Source organism: Lycium barbarum, chromosome 2 (assembly GCF_019175385.1).
Source record: "Lycium barbarum isolate Lr01 chromosome 2, ASM1917538v2, whole genome shotgun sequence".
NCBI lineage: Eukaryota > Viridiplantae > Streptophyta > Magnoliopsida > Solanales > Solanaceae > Lycium > Lycium barbarum.
The window spans coordinates 152,004,172-152,022,968 of NC_083338.1; the positions used below are offsets into that span (position 1 = coordinate 152,004,172).

The 18,797-nt window shown below is 32.4% G+C and overlaps 3 protein-coding genes across 3 annotated transcripts; 2 read left to right on the plus strand and 1 right to left on the minus strand.

Annotated features, from left to right (window-relative positions):
* Nucleotides 1–5,157: 5,157 nt before the first annotated feature.
* On the plus strand, nt 5,158–5,906 carry LOC132623997 (auxin-responsive protein SAUR36). Its single transcript, XM_060338816.1, has one exon. The coding sequence runs from the start codon at nt 5,454–5,456 to the stop codon at nt 5,814–5,816; it is 363 nt and encodes a 120-aa protein (XP_060194799.1). The 5' UTR covers nt 5,158–5,453; the 3' UTR covers nt 5,817–5,906.
* Nucleotides 5,907–13,135: 7,229 nt separating this feature from the next.
* LOC132628184 (NADH dehydrogenase [ubiquinone] 1 beta subcomplex subunit 2) lies at nt 13,136–16,054 on the plus strand. Its single transcript, XM_060343932.1, has 4 exons — nt 13,136–13,377; nt 14,915–14,960; nt 15,049–15,096; nt 15,737–16,054. The coding sequence occupies exons 1-3, from the start codon at nt 13,280–13,282 to the stop codon at nt 15,094–15,096; spliced, it is 192 nt and encodes a 63-aa protein (XP_060199915.1). The 5' UTR covers nt 13,136–13,279; the 3' UTR covers nt 15,737–16,054.
* A 1,672-nt stretch (nt 16,055–17,726) lies between these two features.
* LOC132624006 (uncharacterized) lies at nt 17,727–18,550 on the minus strand. The gene has a single exon (XM_060338825.1). The coding sequence runs from the start codon at nt 18,493–18,495 to the stop codon at nt 17,815–17,817; it is 681 nt and encodes a 226-aa protein (XP_060194808.1). The 5' UTR covers nt 18,496–18,550; the 3' UTR covers nt 17,727–17,814.
* Between the last annotated feature and the right edge of the window lie 247 nt (nt 18,551–18,797).

Genomic DNA, 18,797 nt, shown 5'->3' on the forward strand with positions numbered 1-18,797 from the left:
ACTTGTTGCAGAGGTGTTCATGAGTCGGTTTGGGTTGATTTTTTGGTTCAAACCAAAATCAAATCAATTTAATCGGTTTATTAATTATTAAAATCAAACAAAACCAAATATAATACATATCCATCAGTTTGGTTGTTATCGGTTTGGTTCGATTTTAAGAAATCTAATGGTATTTCTCTCTTTATTGTTTTCCCTATGATTTTCATCCCTTTCCAACTTATAATCCGTTATTATCCTAGTATTGTGGGAGCTATAATTTTCTTAGATTATGGAGTAAATGTTTTAAGATCTATGAGATTTGATTAAGTGAATAAAGTTTAAATACAATTTTTAAGGTAAATCTCATAGTTGCTCCTTTAAATAAGTAAGTTTGGATTAAGGTGCAACATCTGCACGAAAGTCGTTCCATAGGTCATATGTGTTTACTTGCATAGTCTGTTAATTTTCTTCTTGTTGTATATTCGTCGATAAGATGAGTTTGGATTCATGAAATGCTTTTAAGAAATTGACTTAATAGGTGTAAAGTTCTTTAGCCTTTTAGACATAAAGAAAATGTTGATGAAAAAGTAAATTAATACATTGCATATATATAATTATACAAATTGTGTATATAATTTGTCGATTTGATTCGGTTTGCTTTTTTAAAATCAAACCAAATCAAATATTTTCAATTTTTTATGATTTAAAACCAAAGCAAACTTAGACAACTATCGGTTTATTCAATCGATTTTTGGTTTGAATCAGTTTTTAACCTGACATACACACCCCTACTTACTTGTAACCTCAAAACTTATATTTTATTATAACTTTTTTTTGTAACGTTAATTATGCAATTTTGTATGTCAAATCAATTTTTTTTTATTATTATAGAGATATTTATGTATATCTGGTATTTTATTATTTTCAAATTGAGTAATTTCTTTTGTGTAATCGCTTACTTTCAAAAAGTCTTATGCATACTGAAAATTTTGTAGTTGTAGTTGATTGTTTCCATTTACATTGATATTAATTATATAATTATTAATTATTCTTTTTATACGTAATTTTCCTTATCATAATTGGTACTTATTGTTAAAATAAAATTTATATATAAGACAAGTTAAAGAAAGGTAAAATATATATACAAAAAAAAATTTTTAAAAAAAAGGGAAAAGGAACGACACTGGCATATTGGCCAAACAATTAATCCCTAAAACCTAAATCTCATTCTTCTTACTCTGTCTCCCTGTACAGCCGCAACAATCCTCCCCACTTTTCCATTCCTTTCTTCAATTATTAATTTTCGAAAAAGAACAAGAAAGACAAAGGAGAGCAAGAGAGAACTATATATATTAACGGTATGTTCATGGTGTTATATTTTAGGGTTTTTAAATCTCCTTACATCTATTCAATTGACTTAGGTTTTTGGTTTTAATATTGCGGATATAGCTATTTCATAGATATTGTGCCTTATTTATTATTTATAGGGAGTGGGGATTTACATATTTTATAGTTTTAACATATTGGAAGGAACCATAATTTTTCAAATTTAAGAATAAAGCAACATTAAACAATTGAAATTTTGACATGTATACTTATCATAGCGGATAGCATTTTCGATACCGAGCATATATATAAATGAACTAAAAAATTTATAAGTGCAATGACTTTAATTGTAAGAATCTTAAAGTTAGAACCATCAAATTTAGTTCTTCGATTCACTTCATTGAACTTATGAAACTTTTGGTTCTCATGTATGGTTCAGTCCTAAAGTTCTTAAATTTTTTGTTTAGATTAAGGTTCTTGCTTCAATTGTAAGCGCTTAACCGTCAAACTCATACTCTTCTTTTGTGCTTTGCATTTTCGATTATGTCATATGTTAAAGTTTACTAAAATAATTATCAAGACATAGTTATTCTCTTCTTGAAATTCTACTAATACTTTTACTAATCAAATTTGCATCTTCGTAGTTAATAGTTAAGAATACATATATATGATCGTTGTTTCTGATTATAGGTTACTTGTTTTGGAATTAGAGCAAAATGACAAGCTAAAATCAATGTTGACCAAGCTAAGGTGCAGTTTGAGACCGTGAAAGGAGAGAAAGAAGACTATGGCTCTTTGGACCAAACGAGATGGTGTCATGGAAGAATTGTGTATTGTAAATATTTTGAAATTGAAATATAGAATTGTGTAATTTGAACTTGTATTGGAATATAAATATATATATATATATATATATATATATATATATATATATATATATATATATATATATATATATATATTTGAATTCTTAGCTACGTTATAAAGTTCTTGCTCTTCCATTTGTAACAATAAATTTTTTGACTTCGCAACTAAAGATATAAATAATTGCCAAGTACAATAAATTTTTGAGTTCATAACTAAATGTATATATAATATCCACATGAAAATATATTTTTACTTTTCGTAGCAAAATGAAGAAAAACTTTAACTATAAATCTATGTAAATCGTGGCAAGAGGTATGGATTTTTAGCTACAATATGAAAATATTTGGGGCAAATACTTCAATTCTTAGCTATGAAATTTTTAATTTGTAGCTAAATGCGAATGCTATTGCCACGAGATTAAGCTATCTAAACAGCCACAAAATTTGAGTTTGCGTGGCAAATAAATTAAATCTTTTGCTACAATATAATATTTTGTGGCTACAATATGAAGATAGCTACAACTTTTATCTGTCGTGGCAAAAGAATAAAATTATTTGCTTTAAGTATATATATCGTGGCAAATTTTTTTTTATCATCACAGCCACGACACAAAAAAGTTCGTAGCAAAAAGTATCAATCCATAGCCACAGAACATGTAAAGTCCGTAGCTAACCTTTAGCTACGCTACATTTTGCTACAAATGCTACTTGCTACAAATTTGTGGCTAAAGTGTTTAGCCACGGAATTTTTTATATTTAGCTACATTGTATTTCGTAGCTATATAGGCATAATGTTGTAGTGATGACGGTGTAAATCAAAGTTTCATGTGCTATTCATTGTCATTCATTTCGACGTTAGGCCAATTTATCCAGGATCTTTTTTTTCAGTTCTTTATTTCTTTGAAATTTATTTGGGCTAGAATTTATTGTTATTTTGAATGTAATTCTATTTGCCTTATTTGTGCTTTTTGGTAATATCTTGATGTGTTATTTTTGCATGATAATAGTTGTTTCCAAATGCTATTTGTTCTTTTCAATTTTTAGATTTTACCCTATATTTATATATTGGTGATTCATTTATATGTTATTCTTTGCTAATAATATGATTTTCTTCTTCTTCTTTTTTAAATTTGTTTTGAAATCTGGAAGTGAAACTCCTAAATTGATTTCTAATGGATATGAGTGTTTTGAAGTCAAATGGTAGAGAAAAGACATGAATTGTATGGATTACCTTGTGTATTAGTGGGTGCACGTCGGATGACAACTTTATGTTCATGCAGTTGCCCTTTTTGATCGTTGAAGTCTACTTTTACTACTTTGTGGGTGCTATCGGTCATTTACTAGCAGGGGCAGAGCCAAGGGAGTTCAAATCTCCTTTGTCGGAACACAATGCAAATAGAGCAAAAAATGATTTTTTTGGATATATATATATAAATTGTTGAAACCCGGAAAAATTATAATGTAATCAGAGAGGGGTTAAAAAACTGCTTTAAATCACATATTCAAATTCCAAGGGTGTGATATTAAATTTTCTTTGGATCCCCTTACATAAGCACTTTGGTGACTAAATCTCACTTGTAAAGGTAAAGCGTTTCTACCATATGTCATTTCATCAAACGTGAAAATTTTGATATATTTAAGTTGAACCACAACCTTTTGATAGTCCTGGACGAGGTTGTTGGGCGATAAAGAAGGTCCAATGTAGCTTAAATTCTTCCTTTTAAGTGACCTTTGAATATGTAGTATAAGTGCTTTATTTGTTCAACGTTACTGACTTGACTGGAAAAACGGGCAAGGCAATTCGGATTCAGCATTTACTTCCATAGTCAATTTTGTTTCCAGTCTAATATGTTTTATTGTATTTGTACAGAGGAAGCACTTTAACAACATATCAGAAACACACTGATATGAAATAATTAAGTCTTTTTGATGTTGTAAATGCGTGTAAAGATTAATATGTTCTATTAGTTCAGGAAAAAGCTTTCATAGTTATTTTATTGATTTCATATCCATTCGAATAATACTTTATTTAAAACAAATAAAAACTGATGGCGTATAGGCCCCAATCCTTCTCATAATATGAGTCTCCCCCCACCTACTACGTACTTTGCATGCGTAGTTAACAAGGATTAGCAATGTTTATATTAACAAGGATAGCAATTTCAAGCCGCGAAAAGAGCTCTTGGAGAAATACCAGGTATATATTTAAGGACCAATATGGTTCAATTTTTTTCCATATTCCGCGCATAACGGGAGCTCAGTGCTCTTAATTTTTTTTTTGTTTTTACATATTGATCGATGTAAACATACATTATCAATGGTTCTATCTTTAATTATTTGGCGCTTGGATTTGATTATTACTAAACTAAAGTTATCTAAATTGATTTCCAAATCCTTCATGTAGTGAGGTAGTCAACTTTGCTCGTAGGAGTTGGAAGTTTTATATATTACATGCACACTTTAGAAATCAATTAATCATGACATGAAACTTTAATGAATTGGACATATATAGACACAGATGAGGTAACTATCATTTGTCTTTTTCGGTTTTTGCTAGCTAGCCACCAATATAATTAATTAGTCACCATTTGCAAGATCTTATACGTACTACTAATTAACAGGATGACACTAGCATTATAATACTCCTTACTTTCTAGTAATACCCACATAAAATTAGAATCAGTAAGAAATTTCTGTATCCACATGCAACTTATGAGCAATCTAGTCACGTTAAATTTCACGAAGGTGATTTCAATAGTCAGTTGAATTATTCCATATTACAAATTTGGACGTTTCTACATGTATCTAGTTGTAGCAAAAAAACAAGATCCACTTCAAGACAAATCTAGACCATTGCCTTTTGCACTTGCATTTATACCTCGAATCTGTCTTTGGGATAACGCAATCCAATGTAGATAGATCGTATATCACTGTCACACTCACATACATCCCTTTTTTAGCTCCCAGCCACACACAAAACTACTCATCCACCTTATTCTTGTATATATAGAATTCTTTCTTCTTAGCTTACTTATTTCTCTAGCATAATTTCACGATTCCGACCAACAACTTCTTGAGATAAGTAACTCGTAAGTCATAAATTTTTTTCTTGCTCCAGTTGGTTGAAATAAGGATCAACTTAATTACTTACTTCTCGAGTGATAGTTCCAACAATCCACACCAACAACTAGTGATTGGTGAATATCATAATTTCTTTCCTTTTTTGCTTCCTTCATAAAATTTTGCAAATTTGTTTAATTTGTTGTTTTTACTTTTATTCAAATGAAGAGTCCTTCCAAGAAGTTAAGCAACATTATAGCCAAGTGGAGAAAAAGAAAGAAAGGTCAATTTGTTGTGTATACAAAGGAAGGCAAGAGATTTGTTGTGCCATTGTACTATCTAAATCATCCTATTTTCAAAGTTCTACTTGAAATGGCTGAAGAAGAGTATGGTTCAACTGTGAATGGCCCTTTGCAAGTTCCTTGTGAGAATGAACTGATGGAATATATTCTTTGTTTGTTGAGAACAAAACCTGATGCTGAAATAGGGGAAGCTCTTTCCTCTATTGATACATGTAGAGCAACACATGCTTCCTCTAATTTCTCCCCTTTTCAATGTGGTAGTCTAGTTGAAAGCGTGTCATGATTTCCTTAGGCTAAAAAATAGAGTAGGAGAGGAAGATTATTTATGTATTGTATGTACTATACATTGATGACAAGTTTAAAGTTTTGATAATTTAATTTTAAGATACTTTTGTAGTTGTAATCAACAATTCTTCCATCCTTTTAATGTTCTCCAACATTTGAGTAGCATATAAATATATAATGTAATACAGTAGTAGTTTTTTTTTTTCATCTGACAGATACTCTATGTAGATATATAAAAAGTATTGAAATTTTGATATAAAATAATAAATAACAACACCTAGAAAGCAATAAAAGATCTTGGTGCTCTGGTTAAAAAATAATAGACTTTAGGCTAGGTCATGAAAAAACCGAGTTTAAATCCTACTCTAAGCAGCATATTTTTGTTGATTTTAAGTTGAGTACTCAGGCCCATTGAATCTTGGGTCCACCACTGGTCCCACCATATATTTGGTGGTTAATATACTAACGTATACTCCTGTTGGGACATTCAATATGTGGGAAGTATATTACTCTCAAAGCTCCATTTATGAATTTCAAGATGCTACTACAACTCTGTAACAACATTCATTCAAACTCGAAGATTGAGCATTTTTTAAATTTAATGCACCACAAGGATGACGAGTGAACTATCAATGGCCATATTTACTTCCCAATGGATGATATGAAAGTGACAATTCCTAGACATTTGTCCAGGAATGAGGAAATATTTTGTTGATTGATTGCATGAATCATGATATACATACTGATTAATCCAAACCCAGTAGATGTTTTAATGCTATGTTGAATTATATGAACCCACTCATTTAAATGTTTTGATTTTATTTCATCTATTTAATCAGGAAAAAAATCCATTTTTAGGTAAAACTAACGACTTAGATAATATCTAAAGTCTAATTAATGAAAATTAAGAATAGAAGATAAATTATTCAAGAAATAATAAAATGACCGGAGAAACATAGACTATCACTCGAGGGGAAAATAATTTAACACCAAATCAGAGGAGGGAGTTGATAGCTCATTAAAATTCTGTTTTGGCATTAAATATTATTCAGTATTTTTGAAAATATCGGTTTCGACATATTCAGTATCTAGTCATTACCATGTGAACCATACAGAGTGATCAAGAAAATATGAAATAATGCAGGCAGGTCGTATGATATGTATACATTTGAAGGATGAAATGACCGTAAAAACTTGGAGAATCAATGATGTATATCTTAGGAGTTTTTGTGTTAACCCGAAGGAAAAGGGATAATTTGAACTCTTTCAAAAACAATTTTGAGTTTTTGGCCTGGACGTATCATTCAAAATATCTTTAATTCGCTAGCCCTTCCTTCTAGTTTCCTCTTTTCATATTTCCACGACCTCTTTTACTGATTTCCTCTTCTCCCTCCTTGTTTTTCGGTGGCATACTCTCTAACTAGTTATAATATGTTAATTTTATCCTCTTTTCAAACTACCACCATACTTTCTATGAAAAGTTAGGTATGAGTTTAATTCATTGGTAGTGTAATACTTAGTGATTTAAAAGGCAGGGGCGTGAGGTGAGGAAAGGCTAGGCGTAAGCCCCGAGACACGGGCTGTAAGTCCTATTGATCTACGGGGCATATATCTCATGTATCTTCAATTTTATAATTTATTACTAAAAAATAAGCAAATGTAAAGTTTTCAGTAAAAATTTTGCAAATAAATTCAAATAAATCACCAATAATGTAAAAACATTATTATAGTTATTATTTGACAAGGTCACAACACAAAAAATGATAAAAACATTTTAAAAATGAATCTTCATTCACTTCATCGTTAATCTCCAAATCTATTAGTCCTTCCACCCTCAACTAATATTTGTACTGACTTTTATTCATATATTCAAAGAAGGAGAAGGGCAAAAAATGTAAGAGCAGTGACAAAAAATTGATGGAGTTGCTTCAGAAACACAGTGTTATGAAATCTCTATCATATCAATTTCAGACACAATCATCTAAAAAAACTATTTATGACAGGTGTTATTTTCAATGAGAGTTGCTTTCTTTATTTATATATTTTTTTTAAAATCACTATAACAAGAAAACATAAACATGATAACAAAAAGTATAAATATTATTACAACAGTATTAAAAATCATAATCTATAGCCAAAATACTTTAAAACAATAAAATTTAAATATACGTCTGGGGCGTACGCCCTATGGATCTACGCCTTTCATTTGCGCCTCGGGAGTTTGGTACCAACTGCCCCGAGGCTCTCCCCGAAAACTCCTCTAAAAACACTGCTAATACTCCTTTTGTCCAATTTATTTGGCACTGTTTGAATTTCGAGAATCAAATGGGTTTTTCATTCCCAAGTTTTTCATATGTCTTTTAAATGTTCAATTATTATGAGTTATAGTATTTTTTTTTTTACGTAGTTTTCAAATATGTAAATTTTATTTCAAAAAATTTAAAAGTTTAATTTTTGAATTCATGGTCAAAATTAAGAAGTTGATTAAAAAAATCCAACGGTGCCACATAAATTAGAAGAGATGGAGTACTTTTTAATACAATTCAAGTTACTCAAAAACTAATTACCGATAAACTTTTGTCAGAAGAAGCATGTATTATTGAGAGTTGGAGAGAGAAAGGATTAACACGGTAGTCCAGGATGAAGAAAATGTCGTGCTCAATATGGTGAGAACTGAGTCCGTTCTGTCACGGGTTGATGCATTGACGAATTCGAGGGATATGTCGACATCTGCTGGAATCAATGAGAAAATGATTTGCTACATCTTCTCTTGCGGAATTGTGTATTTTTCCACTTCAACAACTGTGGTGAGTGAAATTTTCTTTATCAAATTTCACAGTGACGTGATAAAAAAATAGTTGAGGTGGTGCGGAAGAGTGTAGGATACAGCATGTATATTGTTCACTTGAACAATATAATGAGATGTACCCAGGTAAAATTTATCTCAAGCAAATTTAAATCCGTTCCTCACCACCATCTCAAATCACTGCCTTCAGACAAGATACCACATTATCAATCACAATATAGTCATATCTCAATCCAAATATAGTCAAATTTGTTTTTATATGAAGTGTGTTTAAGAGTCCATCTATCTATGTATTTAGCCTAAAAAAATTGTAGCTTAAGAGGAAATGGTTTCTTATGGTCATTTAGAAATTTGAAAAGAAGAAAATGGACCTTTTCAGATTTCGCGTGTGCTTATTTTCAGATCTCTTATGTGTAAAAATGAAAGATCATTCATAAAGTATATGAAATTAAAACAAATTTGTAAAGAATCACAAAACTAGTTAACCTTTAAAAGTAAATGATCTCCTTGGAATAGAGTCTTTGGACATTTATGTCTAAGTAGTCTCGTTAGATTTGGTCTTATCGAAGTTTCAAGTACAAAATTTACTTAAACGATACATTTTAGGAATTTTATTGGGGAAAGGATGTCTGCTGAACACAAATTATTTACACATCCATATACCCTTTATTTTGATGCCACCCAAATATTTACCCTTATGCCCCCATTTCCTTTTCTATTTTCGGGGTGACGTCATCGGACCACCTTTTCTCTTTCCATGCTACAGTACTTTGCTTTTTGTCCTTTTTTAATTTTTTTTTTTAGTTATTTTAACTTTTTGTTAATTTTGTCCTTTATTTTTTGTCTTTTTTTTTATTTTTAAGAATAAAAAACAAAAATAAAAATAGTAGCTAAATATTTTTTTACTAATAAAAATATATAAAAAATAATAATTAAACTACGACAAAAAGTAATTAAGAAAAATACTAAAACTACTAGCTTATATAGTAAAATCTAAATTAATAAAAAGAAAATTATAAATTAATTTTTTTTTTTGGTTTCTTTTTTTCTAATTTCATTTATTTTTTAAAAATTATTTATAATAATCTAAGTCTACACACCTTTTGACTCATTTAGTTGTTTTTTTCTACAGAAATAGGACTGATAACTTATTCTAGCATCTTTTTTATTTCTATATCAATTATAAAAAAAAAAAAGCTTGTTCTAGTATAGTATATCAATCCGTAGCAGTTGAAGTATACTATTGCAGTATATTATAATACCCACATGATATATATTATACACTACATGATATCGTAAAAGACTGGTTCATTCCTCAATCTACTATGATACCTCTTTAGTATATACCACAACGACTGTGCGTTGTGGAGGAATGATCTTTATAGTCCTTAAAAAACACTCAATCCTCTGTGATACCAACTTAATATATATCATATACTGACAGAGTATCATACAAGACAGATTCATTCCATAACTACTCATTCTCTATGATGCTCACATCGTATATTATTTACTGATAGGGTATCATATAACATCGGTTCATTCTTCCAAGAAAAATACTCCTCATTCTTCTATGATACCCACATGGTATATATCATATACTGATAAAGTATAGTACATGACGGACAATTCATTCCTTCAAGAAAAACACTCAGTTCTCTATGATACCAACCTGGTATATATCATATACTGACAGAGTATCATAGAGGACTAATTCATCCCATCAAAGAAAAACACAACTCAATCAACTACGATATCCACATGGTATATATCATATACTGACAGGGTATGATATGATCCTAAATGGCACAATTGTCACAGGGATTCTTAGAAAGACGTGAGACGTTTGGATGATAGCATGGGAAGAGATTGTGGAGACTTCTGCATCAAGTGGCTAAAAACGCAAAGGGCTAAAAGTGAAAATTGTGGCTATAAGACGTAAATCACGGCCAAGATCCCAAATTCAAGGCTAGGGATGTAATTTAGGCTACAATGTAAGGAAAACCTTACATTGGGCTACAATATTTGTGACTCTTTAATCTGGGAGGTAAGGAAAACCTTGTTTCTCCTCCGTAAATCTCTATTGGCATTTAAATGCCTAAAATAAGGGGTATCTTAAATAATGGAATGGATTAAACATGACTTTTCTGAAACTTTTTTTGCGCGAATTGCCCTTCTTTTGGGGTGGTTTTAAATTTTGCCCCTCATATTTATGGTCTTTAAATTTTACCTCTCATATTTGTGGTAAGGCTGGGCATAAATACTGAAAATCGAAAAATCGAACCGAACCAAACCGAAACTTCAACAAACCGAACCGAACCGAACTAGTTTGATTCGGTGTTTGGTGCCCACCGTCAAAAAACTGAAACCGAAATAGCCGAACCTAAGTTTGATAAAACCGAACCGAAAAACCAAATGCGCACCGAAATTTAATACATTACCCGAAAAAATTAAAATAGTCCAGGCCTATTAAGTTTAAAGCCAGAAAAACCCAATTGTAATAAGTCCTCTTTTGCATTTGTATCCCTAATTTTCCACTTTAGTTAAGAAAATCGAATATCCTTAACAAAGGAAGGTAACTAGGATGTGTCCTTAGGATTAATGTATGTCCTTTATGTGTTTTCTTAATTATTCTTACGGTATGTATATAACACCTTGTAATCCTATATCATGATTATAGTTTTCTGTTCTTGTGTATCCTATTTGTTTGATTTTGATTTCAATTTATCAGTTTTATGTTTTATTGCTTTTAAGAATACGAATTAGTGTCAATGGAATCGCTTCTAATCAGTGTTTTAAAAGACGGGAGTGTAAGGCGGGGCGTTTTACATACGCCTCGACGAGGCGTAAGCCCCATGGGTATTTAATTTTTAGTATTTCTTAAAATAATATAATTACAATAAATATTTTTAAATAGATAAAATTACATAAAAAATAAAAGAAAATTGTAAATAAATGAAATATATATATATATGTGTGTGTGCGTGTGTGTGTGTGTGTGTGAGAGTGAGCGCGCGCGCTTGATCCTCACAAAAAAATGATCAAAGCAATCCATTATACACCGCTTATAACTTGTAATTATATATAACATAATTTTACAAGCATAAACAATACAATGAAATAAAAGCTATTATGAAATGCAAAACAATTCTAACATTTTAACTTTCAAACACGGAAAAAAACACAGTTTCTTAAAACACTATTACTATCATACTATTCATTTTATCTCCCTATAAGTAAATAATCAATAAAATTTATCAATATTATAATTAAAACATAACTTCTTCATGAACAAAAAATAAAATTATATGATAATTCTGATACATAGGACTTATGACCAATGACAAGTGAAAATGTACACTTCCGCTATGTGTTTTTTTTTTTTTTTAAATTAAGTGATATTCACCCTCACGACGTTCTCAAATAGTAAATATCTAATACTACGACTTGTTATATGAGTTACACCCAATCTTCTATTTCTATAGATGAAAAACTATTAAGTATCATTATTTTGTTAAACAATTATGAGGGTAAATGATTTTAATTAAGGAATTTAAAATATAATTTGTGTAAGAACTGTTAGGCGAGCCCTGGGCGTTGGGCGTTAGGTGTGTTTAGGGCGTACGGTTGGGCGCTTAGGGCGTAAGCCTCATAGGAACTAAGCCCCGCACGTTAGCCCCAGGGAGTTTTGCCCCTGCCCTGCCCCGAGGCGAGCCCCGGGGCGAGTCCTGACACTGCCTTTTAAAACAATGCTTCTAATATCATATCAAAAAAACCGAATTAAAAAAATTGAAATTGAACCGAACTAGTTTGGTTCGGTATTCGGTGTCCACCTTAAAAAAACCGAACCCGAACTAGCCAAACCGAATCGAAAAACTGAACGCCCACTCCTAATTTGTGGTCTTTAAGTTTTGCCCTTCGCTTGGAAAGGTAGGCGAATACCTGAGGTTCTGGGTTCGAACCCCTGCTCAGGCATAAAATAAAAATAAAAAATTGCAAAGCAGGGCTGGGGGCGTGTGTGCAGGATCCGACATACAATTCTTAAGGAAAAACTAAAGTTATGCCAGATCCGGCATAGCTAAAAGTTTTCCCCATAAGACAGAACTTTTCCTTATGACATAGTTTAGTTATGCTTTATGGGGCATACTTTTAGTTAAGATATAATCAAAAGTATGCCCATAAGGCAAGAACTTTTCCTTAAGGCATAGACTTTGCCTTATAAGGCAAACTTTTAATTATGCCTTAAGGAAAAATTCCGTCTTATGGACATACTTTTAGTTATATTTTATGGGATACACTTTTAATTAAGGTATAACTAAAATTTGCCTTGAAAAGTAAAACAAAATAAAATATATTCTCAAAGCAAAGTCTGCGGGAAGAGGCATAGCGAAATTCAAATTCTACCCTGCGATTTTTTTAAAATTTTTGACTGAGTGAGAGTTTGAATCCGGAACCATGAGTTTTAGCCGAAGTATAAAATTTAAAAAGCACAAATATGAGGGACGGAATTGCCCTTTGTGAAACTTTGAGGGGCTTTTGGTTCATTTCTGTCAAAACAGGCCGATAACCCGAATAGTCCATTAACAGTTTATTCAGAAATTTCTAGAAGTCACCGATCGATTCAACCACTGCGTTTTTCAGTGAAGAGAAGAAAGATGGGAGGTGGACATGGCGTGACGTACAAAGGCATAACTATACATCAACCTAAGCGTTGGCACTCTGTCACCGGAAAAGGCTTGTGTGCCGTCATGTGGTAATTTCCCCAAACCCTAGCCCCTTTTTCCATTGATTTTACGAGTGCTATGAATTTGTTATTTTAATGTTTACGGATCAGAGATCTAAGAATTAGGCTGGATTATGATTACTTCTTGTTGGTATGCAATGGGTATTAATAGAATGTAATGATTTATATTGCTGACCTGACAAGCTCAAAGTTGACCGCGAAGCTCTAGCGCTATAGGATCAGTTTCTTTTTTTTTTTGGGGGGGGGGGGGGGGGGATAGGCTTTAATGTAAATCATTTACGTTCCTTGTTAGTCTATCTGATATATTTCTTTGGTCTTTGAGTAAGGCTGAGTTTCCTTCTTGTTGGCATGAAATGTAATGGATGTAAATGATTTATGTAGCAGACCCTGACTAAGCTTGAATTTTAGGTGTGGTTGATTGCATGATTGACATTTGATTTCTTGATAATCTATCTGATTTATTTCTTTGGTCATTTGAGTGAAAGTTGAATTTCCTCCTGATGGCATGAAATGTGCATTAATAGAATGTAATGGATGTACGTGATTTATATTTCGGAACTGACTAGCTTGAAATTGAGTTGTTTTTGATTGATTGTTTGATTTCTTGTTAACCTATCTGATTTATATCATTGGTCTTTCAGTAAAAGTTGAATCTTTCCCTGTGCATTTTACTGCTCTTTTTAACTAAGAATAATCACTGCCCATTTCACTTCATTTGGACGGTCTGTATTGTGGGGATTTATCATAAATTAACACTTTTTCATTCGGAGGATATTAGAAATTGCATTGTCCACTGTCCCAGCTGGTGTTCAGTGCGCTTTGTGGATGAAAAGGCCAATTCTCCAATTTTTATTTGTGAAATCGAACTTGGTGACTGGTTGCACTACTATCTCAGGAGCCTGAGTTGGTTCAGCTGCAATAAGAGAAGTAGTTGTTCTTGATTTTAGAAAACGGAAGAGAGATGATTTTAATTAGGTTGTCTTTCCTTAAGTTTTGCATTTCATTGGCATTTAACTAGTAAGCAATAGTTAGAGAATATCTAGCAGGATAGATATCTTAAAAGTTATAGAGCTCAAGTATATAACAGTGTGACAACAGCTCTCAAGGGTGTGGCGTAGTGGTCAATGAAGTGAATTGAGAACGCGAGGTGGTAGGTTCAAATCTCGACGGAGTATAAAACACTAGGTGATTTCTTCCAATATGTTCAAGCCTTGGTGGACAAAGTCATCCGGTACCTGTGCTGGTGGGAGGTAGCAGCTACCGCATGGAATTAGTTGGCGTGCGCGCAAGCTGGCCCGGACACCTCAATTATTGAAAATAATAATAATGATAATGTGCCAACGTAGTTCTTAAATATTGGCTGGATGACTCATTGTTTATGTATGGAGAATGATATGAACTATTAGCTGCATTTTATTGTTTAAAATAATGAGAGCATATAAATTGGTTGCGTATGATTGGTTCAGGAAAAACTTGCAAGGTGTTGAGATCTGTGTTGAATCACTTGTTAACTATCATTTAAATCAGATTGTATTTGTTCTTTCAGGTTTTGGATTCTTTACCGAGCCAAGAAAGATGGTCCTGTAGTGTTGGTGAGCCTGAATTTTGTTTCATCATCTCTCACCTTTCCGTTTATTGTATACCAGTTTGGTGATTGTTGATGTGATTTTTGCTGTTTAGGGCATGAGGCATCCCTGGGAAGGCCATGGCCATGGTCATGACCATTAGGTAAGGTTTTTGCAACTATGGTAGCTTGTAATGTCGCATTGAATGTGGTTAGTCATTTCTATGTTATTCTGGCTATTTGTAAATGATGCTTCTAATCCAAAACCTTATGTATGTTCCAAATTGACGTGTATTAGTCAAGAGTCATAGCATAATCCATATCTTCATCTAAGCAACACTAGGAATGAATTTGCAAAATGGCAACTATATAAGCAGAGGGATATATTGACAAATTGCAAATGGCAACTTCATAAGGAGAGAGATTTCCCTCTTTAGCCAAATAAATAAGCGCAGGAGATTCATGTCAAAATATTTTCTTCAGCAGAACAACTGGTTCCTATGATGACTTTGATTGTTGGTAGATCATATCACCAGTACCAGCATATAACCACTTTTTGCAATCTCTACACTGTTTACTTATGCTCAGATATTCGTTGCTAATACTGAGTTGAGGCTTTGCAGTACTCAAAACGAAACATATGAAAATTTTAATGTCCCGTAAGTTTTAAATTCATCCCTTGAATCTTTGTGGGCAGTTGATATCTTTCAGTAAGCTGTTCCTAACTTTCGAAGTCGAGAGCTATCATCCTCTAATTTTGTTAGACTAACCCATTCTGTTGAATCGTGCTAATTGATTTTACAGATATGCTGCGGAAGCTGCGGCTGGATCGTAACCAATATGCTCAATGCCATTGTATTTCTTGGAAAACTCAGTTATCTTTCAAAACAGTTGTGTTTTCTGTTCAATAAAAATCCTATGAAGTGGAGAACTGTTTGTGAATGTGACTTGATTCATAAGATTCTATGTTTAAGTTAACTTTGAGCTATCATTTTTGTTTCAATTGAAACTGTTTCGCGCGTTTTTGCAGTTGTAACTTTTCTATGTTTGGATTTCCAACTTGACAATGTAGTTTCATGTGTTGGTTTGAATGGAATTATTGTAGATGATATCAAGTATCAATATTGAGTGTCAATTTTGGATAGATTCCGCACTTCTGCTTTACGAAGAAAGATAGAGAATAAGGACCTTGAAGAAGCATCCCTTAAGAAGACAGAATTAAGTGAGTCTTCTATAAACATTAATATAACAAAATTTGTCGCGTCGACAGAATTAAGTGAGTCTTCTATAAACATTAATATAACAAAATTTGTCAACGCGACGAGAATTCACTTTTATAAACCGTCTTGCAGTGGCGGTTTATAAGTTATAATTTAATTAACGGAAAAGGGCCAAAATTACCCCTGAATTTTGGAAAATAGTTCATCCATATCCTTCGTTATACTTTAGGGTCAATTATACCCTTACCGTTATACTATGGGGTCAGTTATATCCTTATGTCTAACAGCTGTCACGTGGCATCATCCCAACCCTTCAAAATTATTTTTCCCTCAAATAATTTTTTACCCACTAAAATAATCTAACCCGACCCTAATTTTTTTTCCAGCCAAGGGGTAATGGGTTGGGCCCGTATCAGTTTGGCTAGAAAAAAAAATCGGGCCGGGTTGGGTTATTTTAGTGGGTAAAAAATTATTTGAGGGAAAAATAATTTTGAAGGGCTGGGATGATGCCATGTGGCAGCTGTTAGACATAAGGGTATAATTGACCCCATAGTATAACGGTAAGGGTAAAATTGGCCCTAAAGTATAACAACGGGTATGGATGAACTATTTCCCAAAGTTCGGGGGTAATTTTGGCCCTTTTCCGTTTAATTAACCACGTCGAAAATGCACCTTGCAGAAATGGTCACTTTTATAAACCGTCTTGCAGTGGCAGCTAATAAGTTATAATCTAATTAACTACGTCGAAAATGTACCTTGCAGAAATGGTGTGCGCAACTTAAATTCATACTGAGATTGATGAGATCCGTGTAACCTGGATTTAAAGTGTCAAATAACAAATAAAACCAGTAGCAGGTGAAAAGTTTAAATTAAGTAACTACGTCGATAGTGTACCTTCCAGAAATGACGTATGCAACTGAAATTCATATGAAGATCTATAATCGTGCAACCTGGATTTAAAATGTTATTTGACAAATAAAAGCCATTTTCGGAAAACCATAAAAGATTCAACCTACTGTGAACCTAAAAATCAGCTATCTGTAGACTGTAGTATATCATTATTGTAAAGCTTGAGGCAAGATCCTTAGGAATTGAATTATCGCAAGGTAATGAAGCACAAATTTTCCAATTTTTGTAGAAAAAATTAAAAGGATTTATTTATAGGTTTTGAGTTAGGAAGTAAACAAGCAGAGAAAGGATTATGTAGACTTTTTATTTTTATTTTTATTATTATTTATTATTATTAGTAAATGTAAATATTTTTGTACTTAATTGGGACAGGATTTGTTGAAACAGAAAGAGGGTGTTGTGGAAGTGGAGTCTTGAAGTAGACGAATAAATCGCATTTTTTATGTTTTAAACACGGCAACTAAAAAATTGACATATAGGAGTATAAGGAAATAGCCTCTATTTTATTGATCAGAATCAAATAAAAGAATATATTGATAACTAAGTGTAATCAGTTACAATTAGTTTGATCTGAACTTTCATTATCAGAAGATTCAGAGCTAAGATTTAGATTAAACAATCTGCAGTCATTGCTTCAATGAGCTCAACAGAAATTTTAACTGGGGAACATTGAGCTAACAAACCAATAAAATAACAGGCAGCTAGCTCCTATTTTTCGTCCATCATTTAAATAGTTTAATCTGTATACACCGTTTAATAGGTGAGTATATTCAGAAGCGAAACTCTTGTCCGAATAAGCCGCCGAATAATACATTCTAATTCTCCTTCAAGATCTTCAATGACGAATTCCACTGCTTCCAATCTTTTATTCACACATTGCAGGGTCATGGCATCACATTTTTCCCATGAACTAAAACTATTCACTCTCATTAATTTTGATCTAAAAGAATACCCATTATTTAATTTCTTGTTATTCGGACTTGGCACTGACATAAGTGACATCAATGACTCCACAATTGACATCATGGCCAATTTCACTTCCCTTAGCACATGCACAACTACCATTAAATTATTTTTACTGTTCGAGCCCAATGATAATTTCGAACTTGTTATTCCCTTTAAGGAGTGCAAGCGCTTTAATATCTCTTTCTTCAACTTCTTCCGTTGACCGTGGTACGATACTGAAAATTTATTATCGCCAAAGCTGATTCTTCTGAACGTTGACTTGAGGTCGTGGATATGATCTTTGACTAGCAAAAGAACATCGTTTGTGGTAGCACAAACTTCGAGCATCCTTAACGATGTTTCAGAAACTTCATGGACCCATTTTTCTTGTCCGTGGTGTGCGATTTCTCGTTTGATTACTGGTGAGTGAAGCAAGTCGTTGGCTGAGTCGTGCAAGTCTCTTAGTGCATCAAAATTTGGTAGTGCCATTGACTTTTTTTCGTGTAATTTCTTGAATGAACTAGAAAATAGGTTTGAACTTCCAACTTTTTTTGAATTGGAAATGAGAATGTTTAGATAAATGCTTTGCATTTGCACCTTTTTTATAGTTTATCTAAAAAAGGATTAGCAAAAGAGATTTGTGATCTCTAATGGAAAAAGGACAGGAAGGATCCTTCTTTGTACGGATTCTACTTGCCTTCTAATTGGCAACAGCTAAGGAGCTAAATATTGTCCCCTAAGGAAATTTCCTCCCAAAAGGAAAATACATGAAATGGAAGAAATTAATTGGT

Excerpts from the sequence above, each read along its gene's own strand:
- LOC132624006 (XM_060338825.1), bottom strand. The coding sequence starts at position 18,495 with ATGGCACTACCAAATTTTGATGCACTAAGAGACTTGCACGACTCAGCC.
- LOC132623997 (XM_060338816.1), top strand. The coding sequence starts at position 5,454 with ATGAAGAGTCCTTCCAAGAAGTTAAGCAACATTATAGCCAAGTGGAGA.
- LOC132628184 (XM_060343932.1), top strand. The coding sequence starts at position 13,280 with ATGGGAGGTGGACATGGCGTGACGTACAAAGGCATAACTATACATCAA. Across the intron at positions 13,378-14,914 it reads GGCTTGTGTGCCGTCATGTG|GTTTTGGATTCTTTACCGAG; the intron begins GTAATTTCCCCA and ends TTGTTCTTTCAG. Across the intron at positions 14,961-15,048 it reads AAGATGGTCCTGTAGTGTTG|GGCATGAGGCATCCCTGGGA; the intron begins GTGAGCCTGAAT and ends TTTGCTGTTTAG.